General features: G+C 44.2%; 1 protein-coding gene across 3 annotated transcripts in view; it reads right to left on the reverse strand.

The window, feature by feature from the left end:
• Nucleotides 1–218: 218 nt before the first annotated feature.
• NR6A1 (nuclear receptor subfamily 6 group A member 1) overlaps nt 219–18,956 on the reverse strand; it is a 269,928-nt gene continuing 251,190 nt past the window's right edge. For 2 of the 3 annotated variants that reach the window (XM_049896175.1, XM_049896174.1), the window contains exons 8-10: nt 8,941–9,062; nt 7,297–7,449; nt 219–5,587 (exon numbers count right to left, since the gene is read on the reverse strand). In XM_049896175.1, coding sequence (XP_049752132.1) covers nt 5,499–5,587; nt 7,297–7,449; nt 8,941–9,062 — 364 coding nt within the window. In that variant the 3' untranslated portion in view covers nt 219–5,498. Of the gene's footprint in view, nt 5,588–7,296; nt 9,063–18,956 lie in introns of those variants that run through there. The other variant, XM_049896176.1, reaches the window with a different exon arrangement.

Below are 18,956 nucleotides of genomic sequence, written 5' to 3' on the forward strand. Positions count from 1 at the left end.
TCTCTGCAAATGCTGTTGGTTCTCCCACCTAGTATATCCTCCCCTTTCTGCCTGGTGACTTCCTTCAAATCCCACCTTTAAACACTCACCTGTGAAGCCCTGACTATCCTAAGTAGAACAAGCCTCTCCCTCCTCTGGGCCATTAAGACCCTGTAAACATCCCTAATATTACTACCCTGGTCCCACTGTACTGCAAAGGTCTGTTTGCCACTCACAAGACTCAGTTCCTCTGGGTGAGTCCCTTCACCTCTTAACCTGTTTACTCACGCAATTCTGAGACATCTCTTCTGCCAGACCTTTAGCAATAGGAATTGGGGTGGGTGTCAGCTACAAGCAGGAGCAGCAGATTTGAACACATGAGCCAGCTCTTTAGGATACCCCACCATCCCTCCCAAGAACCCAGACAAGTATCACAGACTGATGCCATGTGCAGGATTCACATTTATTGGTTCAAATACAGTACCTAACACTTGCTAAACATGCACTTCACACTAATCGGTCACATTTCCACAGGTAGTCAATTCACAGAACAGGGCCCATTCCTCGCCAGCTGGCAGGATGGGAGGTAGCAGAGGGCCTGGGTAGCCTGCAGAACCCGCCAACTATCATTTGGTCATGCAGGGTTGATACAGCCAGGCTGGCGGGCAGCCCTTGGCCGGCCCTTTGGGGACAAGGGCTCAGAGACATCCCGTTTACTCGATTCCTATATAAGACTGTGGGTGGAAGTGGGCCTGGGGTAGCCCGGGGGCAGGCTCATGGATGCATGTGCTAAAAGAGCCCCTAAAGGTGGTGTTTGTGAGGGGTGGTGCTCCTTATGCCTTGGAGCATAGGAAGGAAATGGAGGCCTCTACAAGGGGGTGGCTACTCCCTGGCCAGGCAGGTGGGAAGGACTGCCCAGACACAGCCCAGACATTACAATGCAGCCACAAGCCCCTATCGCAGGCCTGGGATGGTAACACAGACAAAAACACCAACACCCCAGAGCAGGCGGCGTTTCTTTCCCGACAGAAACATGTAAACAGAGAAGGAGCTACAGTATTCTTTTCCCACAGGATTCCTCAGAAAGGAATCGACCAGGATGCCATTTAAGAGGTAGTTTTTTTTTTTCTTCTTCTTCTTTTTCATGAAAATTTGAAGCAACAACATTATCACCTATTACAAGACATTTCAGAGAAAGAAAACAATGGTAACCAAAGGGCAAAGATGATCCTTTGGCTAGCAGGGCTGGCTCCAGGATTTGGAAGACTGGCCTCCACCAGTAACATGACTTTTCTTCTTAGGCTTGGAGCAGGCTCTGATCTGACTCACAGCTTCCTTTTGAGCCCACAGTTGATTCCTGAGCAGGCTGTGGCCCAGAAGGGGTACGCCAGATGGGGACTGGGCTAAGCAGAGGGAGTAGGCTTCTTATGAGCTGGTAGAGACAGGGCCATCATGGTTATGTCACAGGATAGCCGTAAGTCTTCAAGTCTGGCCAGAGAGGAAGCCTCCGCTTACTCCCAGACTCAGCAGGCTCTCTGGCCAGAGGAGTGGACTCCCGCCTATGAGGAAACAGACCAGGTCTGGCTCCCAAGCCCAAGAAAAAAGTTGCCTGTGGCAGCCAAGAGAGGGGTTTCTGAGGACCCTGTAATTAAATACACATCCCTGAGCTGTGGCCCTAGAAACCCTTGCCTCAAGGCTAACTAGTTTCCAGCACCTGGTGGAATGATTGCCGTTTCTCATTCTGAGACACAGATAAAACATCATTTCACAGACCCTGGACATAGATGCTTCAAGCCAAGAAAAAGGGAGGAATTATCAACTGCAAAGACAGAGGGGAGTGCGGGGCAGCGGGGCACTCGTGGATCAAGGTGGGGGGGCGGGGAGTAAGAGTAGTGATGTTTTTTTTTTTACTTAAAAAAAAATCGATAAAGAACAAAGTTTAATAAAAGGGTTGGTCTGAAAGACTGGATTTCTTAAAACAATTACAAAATTTTAAAAAGCAACAAGAAAAAAAAGACAAAGACCAGGAACCCAGAGCCAAAGGCTCGGAACCACTGCTCAAATTCCTGCCCTCCTGGGAGGCCAGGTGTCCCCTTACTTTGGCCAATCTTGGACATGGCTTAGACGCTGCCCATGCTGGGTTTGTCCGTCTGTATCCATCTCTCTTACTCTCCAGGAAATCAAGCACAAACACATGAAGGAAACGGATAGCAGAGCGAGGCAGCTAGCTCTCAGTTCCCTGAGTTTTAAGGCTCTGGTGACACTGACCATAGCCAAGTACTTGCCTCCCTGAGAAAGGGTGCTAAGTGAGAGGCAGGTCGGTGTGCAGTGGGTGACTTTCAGTAATGCTATCAAGACCCTTAGATTCTCTCCAACCTTCCTCTGTGCTTGGGGGCAGGACAGGGTGGTGCCTGCCTATCTATCCTGGGAGGCTAACCCACCTCATTTGTGGGCCAAGTGTCTGCTGAGCCAGGTGGAGCGCTTTGAGACAGGTTCTGGGGGATTTCCCCAGACAAAGGGCAAGACCACCAAGCCTTGTGAAGGACTCCAAAAGTCTACAAAGGAGCCAGAGAGCATGAGCTGTAGCTGAAGTTCCAGGATTCCAATCTTGTTTTAGGTCAAGAAAATAATCAAAGGGAAAGGAAGGGAAAAGCTTGTATGTTTCAACACAGTGCAATGAGGTGGGTCTCTCCTTTTCCACACAGCTTTCAGAATCATACTTTTATGGTGGAAAAAGTCTCACTCAAAGTGAGTGCTGTTGGTGGCAGAGGACAGGAGAGAGAGAGAGGAATTAGAGACAACATGCACAGCTTTTTTCTTCCTCCACTAGCAAAAAGGCTACCTGTTAACCAAACATTATGGGAAGTAAGGCCAAAAACAAACACACCAAACCTCCCCCTCCAACCTTTCTCTGTGTCCTTCAAACCAAATTCACAAATACATCTAGTGGCTGACCTAATGTCTCCACGCTGCTAGCTATACTCCTACCTTCTCCTCATAATACCTGAGTTTGCAATGCAACACATTCACTTTACCCTGTTTAAAAAAAGCCCAAGTCATAAAAGGACTGGGTGCAGAAGACATTAAAGGCGGTCCACAGGTCAGGCTCCAGCTTGGAACACACGGCCACTTGGCTCAGAGATTCTGCAGGGCTCTTGGCAATGAATGGGCTCTTTGTTCTGTGGAATCTGCTGCAAACATTTGTAGAAATGGATTTGTACAATGGCAACTTGCAGAACCTTTCCCCCACTCATCAAATTAACAACTTGCTCTGTTTAATATTGGATGATTGAAGAGACATGTTCTTGCCTCACTGGAGAGCAATTTCCTTTGATGCCCAATACAACAGGTAAAATGCTTAATTTAAAAGAAAAGCAATTTCAAAAAAATAATAGTAATTTGACAGATGGAGATCTAAGCAAAGAAAAATCCTGCACACAGAAGCCATCTTGGAGAAAGGAGTTTCTGATATGTGTCTCCTCCCCTATTTTGAGGGAAGCAGCTCCGAGCTCTGACCTGTAGCCAAAGAATGTGATCTAGTTTGGTTAAATAAAAATTCAGGGAAATAAGAAAAACACTGTGAACTTAGAAATAAACAGACACATACACAAAAATCTTGCCATTGACATGTGAGGAACATGCTAGTTGGAGCTTTTCCTGAGGAATAAGTCTTTTCCTTCTTTTTTTTTTCCTCAGAGCAGCTGGGAAAATGGTACTGAGGAGTAACGCTCTGAGCTTTAGGTCCACCAACGGACAATGTCATCACTTTGCTGGTACCCGTAACATTTCACTGGAGAGAAAAAATTACAATCAGAAACAGACTACCCGGTAAGCACACGATGTGGCAGCCCACTGGGAAAGTTTGCTAGGCTCAGTTGGGGAGAGAGCAAATAGCCTTTGACTAAACAGGCAGGAGGAGGTACTGTGGGCCCCTCAAGCCTACCCAGGATGCACCCAGCTATACGATCTGTCTGCTCCATTTGCCGCGGGGGGTACCTGCATATAGGCGGGGGCAACTTCTATAGTAAGGTAGAGAAGGGAAAAACACCTGAAAGAGTTCCAAAACAGACCTGGTGTGGCCACTGGCCAAAGCCAAGAGGGAAGGCACACTCCCTGGGGCTGGGTGAGGCAGGTAGTGAAAGAACAAGGGGTCCAGGCCATATCTGCAGAGGTAGCAGCCAGGCCCTTAGGAACATGAGGTAGTTTTAAGCTCCCCCCCTCCCTTCCTTTCAGGTACTTTTAGCTCCAGCCCTCTGGGTCTTGGTTGGCCAGGCCACTGATGTTGTAGGGGCAGTGGGGCCACTCTAAGCTTTGTGCTCTGTAGTCCTAAGGAAACCTGGTCTCATTCTGGAGATACTGGAAGGAGTAGAATTTAGGGGCAAAATTTCTGGCTAGCAGATAGATAAACGGTCCTTCCCACCGGTTAAAAAAAGACTGTTGTTTTAGATTCAGTCATGGGGGTAAGGGTAGGATGGGGTGTGGGAAGGAACAGAGGATTTCAAGGAGGAGTGTTTAGTTTTCAGTAGTCTGGACTTTGTCCCACTACCCTTTGAAGAAAGCAAGGTGAAAAGAGAATAAATCAGTAGTGGGCACCAGGATTCAGAGCATGGCATTTTGCTCAGTTAGTTTTTCTAAGGGCCAACAGGAAATCAAATTTACAAGGGAGAGGAAAGGAGTCTGAGGAAGGTAGGCCTTAGTAGATCCAGGTAAGGGAACTGGGTAGCTATGAAACCCAAGGCAAGTCCCAAGGATTGGCTTATTCCCAGAACTATGCCTGGAGGAAAAGTTGACAGTGGCAGAAACTGGTAGCACCCTTCTACCGCAAGGACTTGTTTGGCGGGAGGACACCTAGCTTAGATGTGGTCACTGTGCCCAACTCTCTCATCATTCATGCTTTCCAAAGAAAAGAGATGACTGAATCCTCATCTCTTGTCCTGTTCCCAATGTCTCACCTGTCTTGTTTGGTAAACCCTCCTAACAATGCTTTGTCCCTCTATCATGTGCTCTTTCACCTGGCAATTCCGTGGTTAGAAAAAGGCATTTTGCTCTCTGACAGACAAATGTACGAGGTCTGCTGAGAAAATGTGGAAAAAGTAGGGATGGTCACACCCCTCCCTTTCCATTGAGGTAGTCGTCTTTGTCAACATTATGGAAATAGTCATCTCAGCCCCATCCCACCCTCTCCCTCAAAATACAAAAGAACTATCTCTAAACAATGACAACACTGTAACATTAAACATCTTCACATTCTGTAAACTGCAGGGAAATGCATCGGCTGCATTCACACAAAAGCATGTGCACCATGTTGAAGGCCATACATTCAACTCTGTCGTGAAATAAATATATAGAAAAATGAGGTTAAAAAAACGGACAAACAAACAAAAACTCTTCCTGCTATGGAAGCAGCTGGAAACAACGCTCCACAGTCTCCATCTTGGTCTCTCTGGCTCTTTTCTCTGAAGCCTGTTCTGCCCACCCAAGGCGCTGTGGCCGGCCTAAGGAGGGGCACTGGGAACAGGTCATTCCTTGCCCACGCTTGTCTTGCAGGAATGGAGCACCACCTTAAAGAGGAGGGGCAGCTGCTCCAGGGGCACATTCACCATCTTTCCTGGGAACAATGTGAGAAAAAAAGAGTTAGCAGTGGTTGCTAGTTGGAAGGGTATATCTACCTCCTCTTGGGTTGGTGAAGGGAGAATACTGCCTTCTTGAGTGACTGGGACAAGGTAAGTACAAGAAACATCAGAAAGGACAGACAGACTGGGCTAAGGTCCTGATACCTAGACCCGTTAAGGTGCCCCAGGGAATCTAGTAATGGTGCCAACTCACAGTCACTGCTTCTGGTGAGAGAGTACTCTGTGCGAGGTGTTTAAATAAAATTACTTCATTTAATTCTCACAGTATTTTTCTGTGGGATAGGCACTACTGTTTACTCCCATTTTATAAATGAGGAACCTGAAACTGAGAGGTATTCCGTTATTCTCAAATGCTCCAAAGAATTAAAATACCACTGGAAATTTATATCCTTTTTTTCCTGGTAGATTCTTTAACTAGCATTCTACAGAAAATTGCTCTTCAGAACAGTATAAAAAGTTAATAAAAGCACTGGGGGAAAAAGGGGAGGGGGGTTAACAGGGGCAAATAAATTTGAAAAATTCAGGGTTTCTTTATTGAAGGACTTCTCAAGAGCGTTTAGTGTGTTAGTATACTTTGTAAATATCTAAGACTGGGGTTCTTCTTCCTTACAGTACCTTAGAATCACCTGGGGAGCACTGTCAAAAAAACAAAGCTAAACAGATGCTGGGGCCCCACCCCATATTAATTAAATCAGAATCTCTGAGGAAGAACCTGATATATTTTAAAAGCTTCCTAGGTGATTCAAAATACAGCCAGGGTTGAAAACCCTGCTCTATGGGGTGAGGGTAGGGTACAATTATTCATTTGCCTTTATTTCACAGAGCACCTAATCAATATCTCCTGTTCCGTAGAACACAGTTTTGAAAATGCTGATACTTAAGTCAAAATACCCCTAATATTTAAATAATTTAGGCTCAGCTCACACCTGGTAGACTGCTCTGGCCCTAGTAGTAGAAAAAGAAATTTCCTTGTCCAAAAACTTTTTCTTTCAGAAATCATATGGCTGAACTTTAAAGAAACAATGTCAACCTACTAGAGGTTGCATTTCTGAGCTGCCCCTCATTAAGTGCTGGACAGCTATAAACAAGAGTTTTTACTAAATGAAGTAAAGCAATGACAACAAAAAAGCCAAGATTTTATACTGAAATTCACCTATTTAAATGTCAAGGAGCTCGACAGGGGGTCAAGGCCACCAAAATAAGTAAATAAATAAATCCTTTGCAAATATGGAATTTTTAAGAATTATTCTATCACTTTAAAATGAATGATCTTTGAAAACCCATAAGCAGTTCTATGAAATAAAATTAATTTTTAAAATTGGGATATGATTTACATATCATAAAATTCACCCTTTTAAAAATGAAGTGTACAATTCAGGAAATGAAATTAATTTGAGATACTCTGAGCCTCTGTGTCCCCATTCATACCACCAACTACCAGCTTGCAGAGACTGTCCTGAGATTAAATGACTTAAGGCCACAAAGCACATTATAGGAGCTCAGGAAATCTTAGTTTCTTTTCCCTGCAAAGAAAACACAAACTTTCCATTATAACTTTTCTGAGGGCAAGGGTAGTACCTCTTTTAAGCAGGTAATGATGGGCCTGATAACAATGCTTGCCTCATTCCCTTTACGAGCTAAGAGAAGCAAGGAAGGGTTGGAAGCCAGGGTCTCAGAATGTTACCTGCAATATATCGAATCTCAGGCAAGCACATCATGAGGTCAGGAAAGCGGTTTGGCTGATGTGTATATTTATATTCAGTGAAATCCTGGCAAATGTACCAGTATCGCTTGTTCAACTGTTCCAGCTGTGAGGCACTGGTCAGACCCCTGATATCTGTGAAAAAATCACACAGGGGATGGGAAGGGATTTCTAATGTGGAAGAAATACTAGCTTCTTGAATTCAATTCAAAGTTACTAAACCTTGTCACAACTGGGGATCTTTTTTTCTCCTCTTTCTCATATGGAGGAACTAAGCTCTGAAAAAGGGAAGAGAAATAAAAGAGGGAGAAATAATATAAAGGACAGTCACCTGACTGAGCCCTAGCACAGGGTTTCACACAAAACAGGCACTAGTGAATGCTGAACAAATGACTGAATAACCTACCTTCTCAAATGCATTCTTCAAAATATCTTTAAATTTGCCCTTTGCTGAAGCCAGTCAGAAACCTTGCTGTTACCTACACATTCATGCTTATACACACTATACATGATCTCCTATGTACCTCTGCTCTTACTATTCTACCTGTGACCTGTGCCATCCCTCCATTTTATATATGTGTGTGTATATATATTTCTCTCTCTACGTATATATATACACACACACACATATATATATATACACATCTTTTTTATATATAGAACATAAAGGAATATCCTATATGTAAATCTTACTCAGCCTTTAAGGCCCAGCTCATATGTTTTCTCCCCTATCTGAGGTTTAAGTAATGTGTCAAGTGTCATCAGAGTATAATTTTCTTGAGGCCAGGGACCTGGGGTCTAATTTATTTCAATGTCTTTAGAGCTCAGCACAGGGCTAGCCTAGGGGAGGGATACGGAACACGAGGTAATTGCATGAATGGTGCAGAAGCAGGAGGGGGAGATTTGGCCAGTGTCACGGGAAGAATGGGCAAAGAGGAGGGGATCAAGAGCCTCTGGACTAGGAAAGTGAACACGGGAAGAGAGCACTTTCAGTGCCATAGGCAGCAAAACAGCCCAGTTCCACTCTGAGAGCAGGGCACTCATATGCTACTTTGGAAAAAAACATACAAATTCACCTTCATACTCTGGTTACCAGCAGCCATCATGTGCCACTACGCAGGTAATAGAAATCCCACCTAGCACTCTTCTAATTAAAAGCCATGCTTGGCATGAATATGTGAATGTGAGTTTGTGCACCCCCACTCTGCCCTGAAGGGGCCGTCAGAACCACTGCCAGCCTGTCAGAGGTCTTATCTCCAATAGTTTCATCAGTCACTCTGCTCTTCTTTAGTCACTGGTAAACTTGGTACATATTTTAAATGACGCATGTACTGTCCTTGGTGTCTGTGTTTAAATGCATTAAAACTGACTAAACACAGTGAATCCTCTTCCTTCCTCTATGAGTTACAGAGATTGTGGCATTTAGGCTTGAAGAAAAAAATCCAAAGCATTCCTGTGTGCCACAGAGGGGCAGGATGGTGATGAGGGGGAGCACAAGCCTTCCAAGTTGGCACCAACATGATGTACAGATTCTATACGACAGTCCTGAGGGGAGAGGACAAAACAGAAGGCCAAGTGCTCACTGGCAAAAAAATCAGACCCTTCTTCCCGCCCCCAGTCTCTCACCTTGATTGAGGAAGTTAATTGCTTTCATGCAAGCGTACTCCTCGTTGCTGACCTTTAGTTGATGGAACTTGTGATATAGGTAGATGAGCCGCTCGATCACCTCCATCCCTTCATCACTAAATCTGGGAAATGGACATAGCTGTTAACAGTGGGCTCTGATACCAATGGAGGCCAGAGAAAGGCAGACAGAAGGCTTCCTACAGCTCCTTAAGGCATCTAAGAAAAGGGGCTGCGACTGGGGGAAATGGAATCCAGAGCCATTCGTGATGGACAGACAGCTCCATGGTTTGTCTATGCAAGCTGCTGTTTCCAAAGTCAGGCAGAGTCAATCAAATCTTGGTTCAAATCCAGCTTCATCACTTACAAGCTATGAGACCTTGGGAAGGTCATTTGATCCCTCTCAGCTTTGGAGTCCTCATCTATAAAATGGGAGTGATAATGCTTGCCTGTTAAGGGTTACAAAGGCCAAAGGAGGTTTGGGATGTGAATGTGAAGTATGGTTATTAAGATAGCTGCCTCCAGTATCAATGGCAGCTACCATGGTGACTCTATGTGAGCCTCTGCCACAATGCAGAGAAAGCTGCTGATTGTATTTATTTAGGTTCACTGTTTCTAACAGGGCCAAGGCTTATGCACAGTGCAAGTTTATATTATATTGGTATCCCTGACTTTAGTTAGGGAGAGAGGGAAACATTAACTGAGTCACCATGCCATGCCAACCTCTGTACCGGACACTTTGTGTGCATTATCTCATTTAATTCCCTAAAATCTATGAGCTAGATGAGATTATCATCACTGTTCAGATAAGAAGCTGAAGTTCAAAGAAGGAAGGCGATTGGTCCACAAAGCACATAGCTAGTCACTGGTAGAGTTAGAGCTGGAAACCTGGGCTAACTTCCCAAGGCCTTGATTTTTCCAATATCTAAGTTGGCATGCCTTAGCAAAGGGGGCTAAAAGCTGGCCACGATCATTTCTTTGGATTAGGAGTGAGCTCCTTGGGAGAGTTTTAGGCAAAGGAACCTCAGGTTATACCACCCCAGGGACCTAATGGTGAGGAATACTTCATACCAGAGATCGAGATACCACCAAACCAAAGAGATAAAGTCTTAATGGACAAGCAGAAGTGTGGGAGTTTATGAAAGCGAGGATCAGGCCTGGCCTCAGCCATTCTAGGTCAGGGCTTGACAGTGGGCCAAGGAGGGCTCCAGATGGGCCTCAGGTGTAGCTTGGTCACTGACATAAAATGCTCAGCCCCAGGGCTGCTGCTTGGTGAAAGATTCAGATCCGGGCACTGTAGTTCCGTGCCAGGCAAGAAGGCCCTATCTAGGTAGGACTCAAAACACCTGGGGATGTACTTACTATTGCTTTCTGGGATCTACTGCTTTCTGTGATAACTTTGAAGGCTTTGCTAGAGCTTGGCTTCTAGGGCAAGCTGGACATTTTCTCTTTCCTGAGGAAAAAGCCCAGCTGTGGTTAGGGCCAAAGGCACCTGCACTTCTTACGCACCAGGGGGAGCCACAGCAGCAAGTACCTGCAATGCGGGGCTCTGACCCTCTGCCTCATGGCATGGCTTCCAGTCAGCCTTAGCTGGGGTTTCTTTTAGGCCTGCTGATTTGAGCTATGATCGCAGACTCAGTTTCCTCTATGCCTAGCCCAACAGCTTTTAACTTACTAATGCATTCTCAGACTGGCTGACAGACAAATTCATATTGAATAACCACTTTATCAACATTATTTACCATTCTACCACTTGTTGAATATTTGCTCTTTGTCAGTTACTTCATAAGTATTCCACATATGTGCACTCGCTGGATACTCCTACTAATTCTGTGAAATGGATCTTAATTATAATCCTCTTTGTTCGCACACGGAAACTAAAGCTCAGAGAGGTTATTTACTGTGCCCCTATTATATATTAGGCCCTTTCATGTGTGTTGATAGCCTGTGAGACAAGTAATACCACCTTCACATTAGGGACGTAAAAGCAGAAGATGTGACTTCCCCAAGGATACACAGCAAATAATTGGTGATGATGCCAAGGTTCAAACTCAGGTTTTCTAATTTCGAGCCTGTTGCTTTTCTTAGCACTACATTGTGATGCCTTGATCCTGTTTTGTTCTTAACTGGTAACTGGGAAAGGCTACCACTTGGTACCACAGAGGACCTCAGGATCTGTGTTCCCACAGCAACTCAGGCCAGGGCCCGGCTCTAAGTGAGTGTTGGGTTTGCTGCAGTGCACACAACTGCTCCCACAATGCCTCCATGATGCTGAGACTGATAGAAGGCCATGTGCCTGTGAAAACCACACCTCATCAGGGTACTTTGTTGGCTACTTCTGTTCTTGAGGAGAAAAAAAGTGTTTACTTCAAATTCCTGCTAGTATTCGCTTGGTGGGGTGGGGTGGGATAAGTGGGGATGGGAAAGGGTAGGGCATAAAAAAGGAGGCTACAAGGGGAGAAGCAGCATTAGCATCTGTTTGGTGGCGGAGCAGTGTAGTAAGCAAAGATAATGCTCTGCCCCTTAATCAGCAACCTCTTGCCCCAAGTGCTCACTCTGGCACTGCAGAGCATGCAGGTGTGTGGCCATCAGCCAGACCCCTAGCCAGCCATGCCAAACCTGTTCCTGGCCAAATCTTGACCTGAGGTACACAAAGGAGTTCCCAAGTGCCTGGCCAGAGCATATACCCTAGCACATGCCCTCTTTTTCATATTTCCTAAGGCAAGCAACCACCATGAAGCCCCGGAAGTGGTGAGCGGCTGGCGGCCAGCCAGCAGCCCCCACTCAGCCTCCATCAGCCTGACTGCAAAGCTTCCCTTCACACCCCACATCCCACCCCTTGATAAACAAAGTTGTTCTCTGTTCTACGGGCCTGCTTTCTCCTGTAGCCGTGCCTCCTCCACATCTGCCCACTCCACAGTTCTGACGCCCCTGTATTCCCTGTCTACAAATTATCAGTACTCAAGCCAGAAAGCTGGACAAACACACCCATTCTTCTTCTAGGTTCCCATTACACAAACATGCTAGGACAAGGAAAACATTCCTGCCAGGATCCCCCAAACCAATGGACCATTCAGTCAGCAACTGAAGTTGACACTATGTAAGTTATGTCCCATTAAGGGGTCTGAGAGGTCCAGTTCTCTCTTTTTCATTCATCTAAATACACCTACCCCCTGGAGCAGTCATCAGCTGCAACCTGAGAGAAACTGCAACCTCAGCACCCATGCGCAGACTAAAAGTCAGACTGAAGCTTCAGGACAAATTCAAACCTTTTAAGAAGGCTCTGGAAGAACAAAAATTTAGTATAGGGCAATGGTGGAGTCCCTAGGTGGTGCAAATGGTTAAGGCACCTGGCTGGTAACCAAAAGACTGGAGGTTTGAGTCCATCCAGGGGCACCTTGGAAGAAAGGCCTGTCGATTTACTTTAAAAAAATGAGCCACTGAAAACTCTATGGAGCACAGTTCTATTCTAACACATATCAGGTCACCATGAGTTGGAATCAACTTGACAGCAACTGGTATTTAGAGTAATGATAAAGAAGTCTGGGCTTTGGAGCACAACAGACCCATGTGATAATCTTAACTCCATTTCTTTCTAGCTTTGTAGCCTTGAGTTTTCAGTTTTCTGAATCTTATGTTCCTCATCTATAGAACAAGAATAATATTAGTGCCAGTCTCACAGGACAGTCCTGAAGACTAAACAAATAATATATGTAAAGTATTTAATATGGAATTTGGCATGATAAATGCTCAGAAATTGTTAGCTATTATTGTTACCAATAGCATCAGCATCATCTCTTCTATGACTGCAGCAAAAAGAAAAAATTGTATGGGTTTCCTGCGCCTTATAGCTAGGGTCTGGACAGGGAGGCCAGGAGGCAACTTTCCAGAGATCTGGCAGAAATGGAGATAGTGCTCAGGAAAGAGACGTGTCCACTAAAGCCCATGTAGTGCAAAGCATCTTCTCTTGAGAGTGAAGGAGTCTTGATTAGGGCCAGGAGCAGTCTCTGGCTGGTGCTACAATCTGCTTTAAATCAAATTCACCAGGCTCACTGTCTGATAACAGACTGATTAAGGAAAATGGGCACCATAAATTTGATTCAATATTTGAGAAGAGAAAAGGAGGTGGTCATGTATCATCTGGGAAAAGCCTTTTCATGACAGCAGAAACTCACTTGCACTCAAGAGTTGTGAAAAAGTAACGGCATTTTAGAGGAGTGGGAGTAATGGATGAGCAGGCGCGGTAGGAAAGAGCTATGGCCAATTACAGACTACACACCCCAGGTTTCTAGCAAATTTGGGGCTGCTGCTTTACAGTGATGAACCTGATTCCGGAGATTCTTGTGCTCCTATTTCCCATGGCCTTCTGGGCAGTCCCCAAATGCACCTTAAACTCAACAAACCAAAGTCAGAATGGCTCAAGAGTGGCTGTTCCTCCCCAGGCTCCATTATCATGGTTAAAAGAATTGGTGCCCACCTAGCTGCATAGGCCAAAAACCCAGGAGTCATCTCTGACTTTCCATTTCCATTGACTTTACCTCCTTGACATTTCTTAGCTTTGTGGTGCCCTCTCTATTCCCTGGTCACGGCTGCCTTGTTCGGGCCTTGTTTCCTTTTACCTGGGCTATGGAACAGCTTCCTACTTAAGGATCTTTCTAAAATGCAACCTGATCATGTAATTCCTCTGCTTAAAAACTGCCTATGAACTAAAACTATTTACACAATAAAACCCAAACTCTTCAGACTGGCATTTGAGCACCTTCATGACCTGTCTTGTCTATACCTTTCTCTCCAGTCATTTCTTCCCTCATTTCCCTCTTAATCTCTTTCAAATACATTCTCTCTCTATCCTAATTCACAGGATTGCTTCTGGCTTCCCGTACACGAGTCATGCAGGATCTCTAACTTCTACGGCTTTGTGTTATCCTCCTGCCTTTCTCTTTTTCTCTAGAACCTACCTAGAAAAATCCCAGCTTAAGGTGCAATTCAAATGTCTATTCTGGTAAGCCTTCCTTGATTCTGCAAATAGAGGCACTCACCTCACTCCCTATTCTATACTTGTAGAGTTCCTCATACACTCTTCAACTTCCACTATTATTACTCTGGATTGTACTTCTGTATCTGCTTCTATTTGCCTCCCAAACTCCAAAGCCAAGACTAAGGACTCTCAAGGTCAGCAACCATGTCTGTATAATTTGTGACCCCAGCACCCCTCCCCCCAACACAAACAATAGCTACTCAGTAAATGGCCGTGGAATCTGACCTAATATGTTGAAGTTTAACTCTTATTTTTCCAATGAAGGATCCCATAGCAGAGTGAGATTCTTAATGACAAATCTATTCCTTTTCCTTAGAACCCAGTCAGCAGCAACACATGTTCTAGAGTTGGGACTGTTCAATAGTACTTTCTGTAATGATGGAAATGATTTATATCTGTTCTGTCCAATCCAGTAGCCACAAGCAACATGTAGCTACTGAGCACTTGGAACGGGCTAGTGGAAATGAGGAATTCTATTTTTAATTTTCATAACTTTCAATTTTAACAGCCACATTAGGCTAGTGGCTACTACACTGGACAGTGCAGCTCTAGATCATCCTTGGCAAGATGCTGCCCCAGGAAGTAAAAATTCCCTCAAAAATTTAGATTTTACAGGCCCCTACTTTGGTCTTAGGGGCTCAAAGGACTGGCAGCAGTGGGATGGGGTGCCTTATGGAGCTCAAAGCCATAGAAAGCCCTGCACTTCTAACGATTCCTATCTACCTGCTGAGTTATTATTCGGTGCCATCGAGTCAGTTCTGACTCATAGCGACCTCATGCACAACAGAAAAAAACACGTGCGGTCCTATGCCATCCTTACAATCATTCTGTTAATACATCTTGTCGAGGGTCTGCCTCTTTTTTGCTGAACCTCTACTTAACCAAGCATGATGTCCTCCTTTTCCACAGACTGATCCCTCCTGATACACATCCAAAATAGGTGAGATGAAGTCTCGCCATCCTCTCTTTTAAGAAGCATTCTGGCTGTACTTCCTCTAAGACAGATTTGTTTGTTGTCCTGGCAGTCCATGGTACAGTCAATATTCTTCACCAATGCCATAATTCAAATTCATCAATTCTTCTTCCATCTTTCCTTATTCATTGTTCAGCTTTCGCATGCATATGAGGCACCGAAAATACCATGGCTTGGGCCAGGTGTACCTTAGTCCTCAAGGTGACAACTTTGCTTTTTAACATTTTAAAGAGGTCTTTTGCAACAGATTTGTCCAATGCAATACTTCACTTGACTTCTTGACTTTTTTTCCATGGGCAGTGATTGTGGATCCAAGTAAAATGAAATCCTTGATGACGTCAATATTTTATCCACTTATGTGATGTTGTTTATTGGTTCAGTTGTGAGGATTTTTGTCTTCTTTATGTTGAAGTGTAATTCATACTGAAGGCTGTAGTCTTTGATCTTCATCGGTAAGTGCTTCAAGTCCTCTTCACTCTCAGCAAGCAAGGCTGTGTCATCTGCGTATTGCAGGTTGTTAATGAGTCTTCCTTCAATCCTGGTGCTGCGTTCTTCTTCATATAGTCCAGCTTCTTGGATTTTTTGCTCAGCATACAGATTGAATAAATATGGTGAAAGGATACAACCTTGATGCACACCTGCCCTCATTTTAAACCATGTAATATGCCCTTGTTTTGTTTGAACATCTGCCTCTTGGCCTATGTACAGGTTCCACATAAGCACAGTTAAGTGTTCTGGGATTCCCATTTTTTGTAACGTTATCCATAATTTGTTATGATCCACAGAGTTGAATGCCTTTGCATAGTCAATAAAGCACTGGTAAACATCTTTCTGGTATTCTTTGCTTTCAGTCAAGATCCATCTGACGTAAGCAATGACATCCCTCATTCTACATCCTCTTCTGAATCCGGCTTGAAGTTCTGGCAGTTCCCTGTCAATGAACTGCTGCAGCCACTTTTGAATTATCTTCAGCATAATTTTACTTGCATGTGATATTAATGATATTGTTTGATAATTTCTGCATTCTGTTGGATCTTTCTTTAAAATGGGCACGAACATGGATTTCTTCCAGTCAGTTGGCCAGGTAGCTGTCTTCCAAATTTCTTGGCATAGATGAGTAAGCGCTTCCAGCATCGATTCCATTTGTTGAAACATCTCCGTTAGTATTCAGTCAGTTCCTGGAGCCTCGTTTTTCGCCAATGCTTTCAGTACAGTTTGGACATCTTCCTTCGATACCACGAGTTCTTGATTATATGCTGTCTTAATCATCTAGCACTGCTCTAACAGAAATACCACAAGTGAATGGCTTTGACAAAGGGAAATCTATTCTCTCCCAGTCCAGTAGGTTACAAGTCCAAATTCAGGGCATCGGCTCCAGGGTAAGGTTTTCTCTCTGTCGGCTCTGGAGGAAGGTCCTTGTCCCCAGTCTTCCCCTGATCGAGGAGGTTCTCGGGCACAGGGACTCCATAGCCAAAGGACACGCTCTGCTCCTGGTGGTATGAGGTCCCCTGTCTCTCTGCTTACTTCTTTCTTTTATATCTCAAGAGACTGCCTCAAGACACAATCCAATTTTGTAGCCCGAGTGAGTCCTGCCTCACTAACACAACTGCCGCCCATCCTCCCTCATTAACATCACAGAGACAGGATTTACAACAGACAGGGAAATCACACAATACTGGGAATCGTGGCCCAGCCCAACTGATGCACACGTTTGGGGGGACAGAATTCAGTCTATGATATGTGCTATCTCCTGAAATGGTTGAACGTTGACCAATTCTTTTGGTACAGTGACTCTGTATTACTTCCATCTTCTTTTGATGCTTCCTGCATCGTTGAATTTTTTGCCCATAGAATCCTTCGATATTGCAATTCGAGGCTTGAATCAAGTTTTCTTCTGTTCTTTCGGCTTAAGAAATGCTGAGCGTGCTTCCCTTTTGGTTTTCTAACTCCAGATCTTTGCACATTTCATTATGATACTTTACTTTGTCTTCTCAAGCTGCCCTTTGAAATCTTCTGTTCAGCTCTTTTACTTCATTATTTCTTCCTTTTGCTTTAGCTACTTTATGTTCAGGAGTTAAGTTTCAGAGTCTCTTCTGACATCCATTTTGACCCCCTTTTTTTTTCTTTTCTGTCTTTTTAATGACCTTTTGCTTTCATCACGTATGATGTCTTTGATGTCATTCCACAACTCACCCGGTCTCGTCATTAGTGTTCAATGCGTCAAGTCTATTCTTGTGGTGGTCTCTAAATTCAGGTGGGATACACTCTAGGTCGTCCGTTGGCTCTTGTGGACTTGTTTTAATTTTCTTTAGCTTCCATCATTTTGTCATCATTTTTTTAACAAAAGTCCATCATTTTGTCATCTGATGTGTTTTTTCCTATGTATTGTAAATACTATATGATGTTAATGGGATTAGTGGCAGTGATGTTAAGGCAAGACTCAGTCTTAAGCCAATCTCTTTTAAGATATAAAAGGGAGAAAACTAACAGACATGGGGAACCTCATATCACCAAGAAAGAAGCACCGGTACCATAGTGCATCCTTTGGACCTGGGATCCCTGTACTGAAAAGCTCCTCTACCAGGGGAAGACTGACGACAAGGACTTTCACCCAGAGCCAACGGACAGAAAGCCTTTGCCTGGAGCCGACGTCCTGAATTCGGATTCTAGCCCACTAGACTGTGAAAGAATAAACTTCTGTTTGCTGAAGTTATCCACTTGTGGTATTTCTGTTATAGCAGCACTAGATAACTAAGACGGTCTGTTCTGCTGCTGGCCCCTAGGCTTGTTTTGATCAATGATATTAAGCTTCTCCATTGTTTCTTTTCACAGATATAGTCAATTTGATTCCTGTGTTTTAAATTTGGTGAGGTCCATGTGTATAGCTGCCGTTTATGCTGCTGAAAAAAGGTCTTGCAAAATTCTATCACGTGATCTCCCATGCTGTTTCTATCACCAAGACTACCGATTCTACTTTGTTTCCAACTTTTGCATTCCAAGCACCGGCAATTATCAACGCACCTTGATGGCATGTTTGATCCATTTCAGACTGTAGAAGTTGGTAAAAATCTTCAATTTTTTCTTCTTTGGCATTAGTGGCTGGTGCATAAATTTAAATAATAATCATATTAACTGGTCTTCCTTGTAAGCCTATGGATATTATTATATCACTGGCAGCGCTGTATTTCAGAAGAGATCTTGAAATGTTCTTTTTGACAATGAATGCGATTCTATTCCTCTTCAATTTGTCATTCCTGGCATAACAGAATGCATGATTGTTCAATTCAAAATGGCCAATATCAGTCCACTTCAGCTCACTAAAGGCCTAGAATATTGATCTTCAGGAGTTCCATTTCTTTTTTGACAACTTCCAATTTTCCTTGATTTATACTTCGTACATTCTATGTTCCGATTATTCATGGATGTTTGCAGTTGTTTCTTCTCATTCTGAGTCATACCACATCAGCAGATGAAGGTACCAAAAGCCTTACTTCACTCACATCACTAAGGTTGACTCAGTCATATTCTAAGTGCCTTCTAACCCGAGGGGTTCATCTTCTGGCACTCAGACAATGTTCCTCTGCTACCTGTAAGGTTTTCACTGGCCAATTTTTTCAGAAATATATCGCCAGGTCCTTCTTCCTAGTCTGTCTTAGTCTGGAAGCTCTACTGAAACCTGTCCACTGTGGGTGACCCTACTGGTATTTGAAATACCAGTGGCATAGTTTCCAGCATCACAGCAACACGCAAGCCACCACTGTACAATAAACTGACAGATAAGTGTAGAGAGCCTGGGAAAATCTATCACTCTACAGGAGAGTAGAGCTCAGAGGCTGACACTGTAGGCAGCCCAGGATGAACTGATGGATTCAAGGCAAATGGGAGGGTGGGTTTCTGGGGCCAGCTCTGCAAATCCTGACAATATCAGAGCAGGCTGACTGCTATCCAAATACTCTGTCGGCCCAGATTTACATGTAGAGCAGGAGACAGGAACTTAATGGAAACAAT

The sequence above is a fragment of the Elephas maximus genome, chromosome 9 (assembly GCF_024166365.1).
Source record: "Elephas maximus indicus isolate mEleMax1 chromosome 9, mEleMax1 primary haplotype, whole genome shotgun sequence".
Lineage (NCBI taxonomy): Eukaryota > Metazoa > Chordata > Mammalia > Proboscidea > Elephantidae > Elephas > Elephas maximus.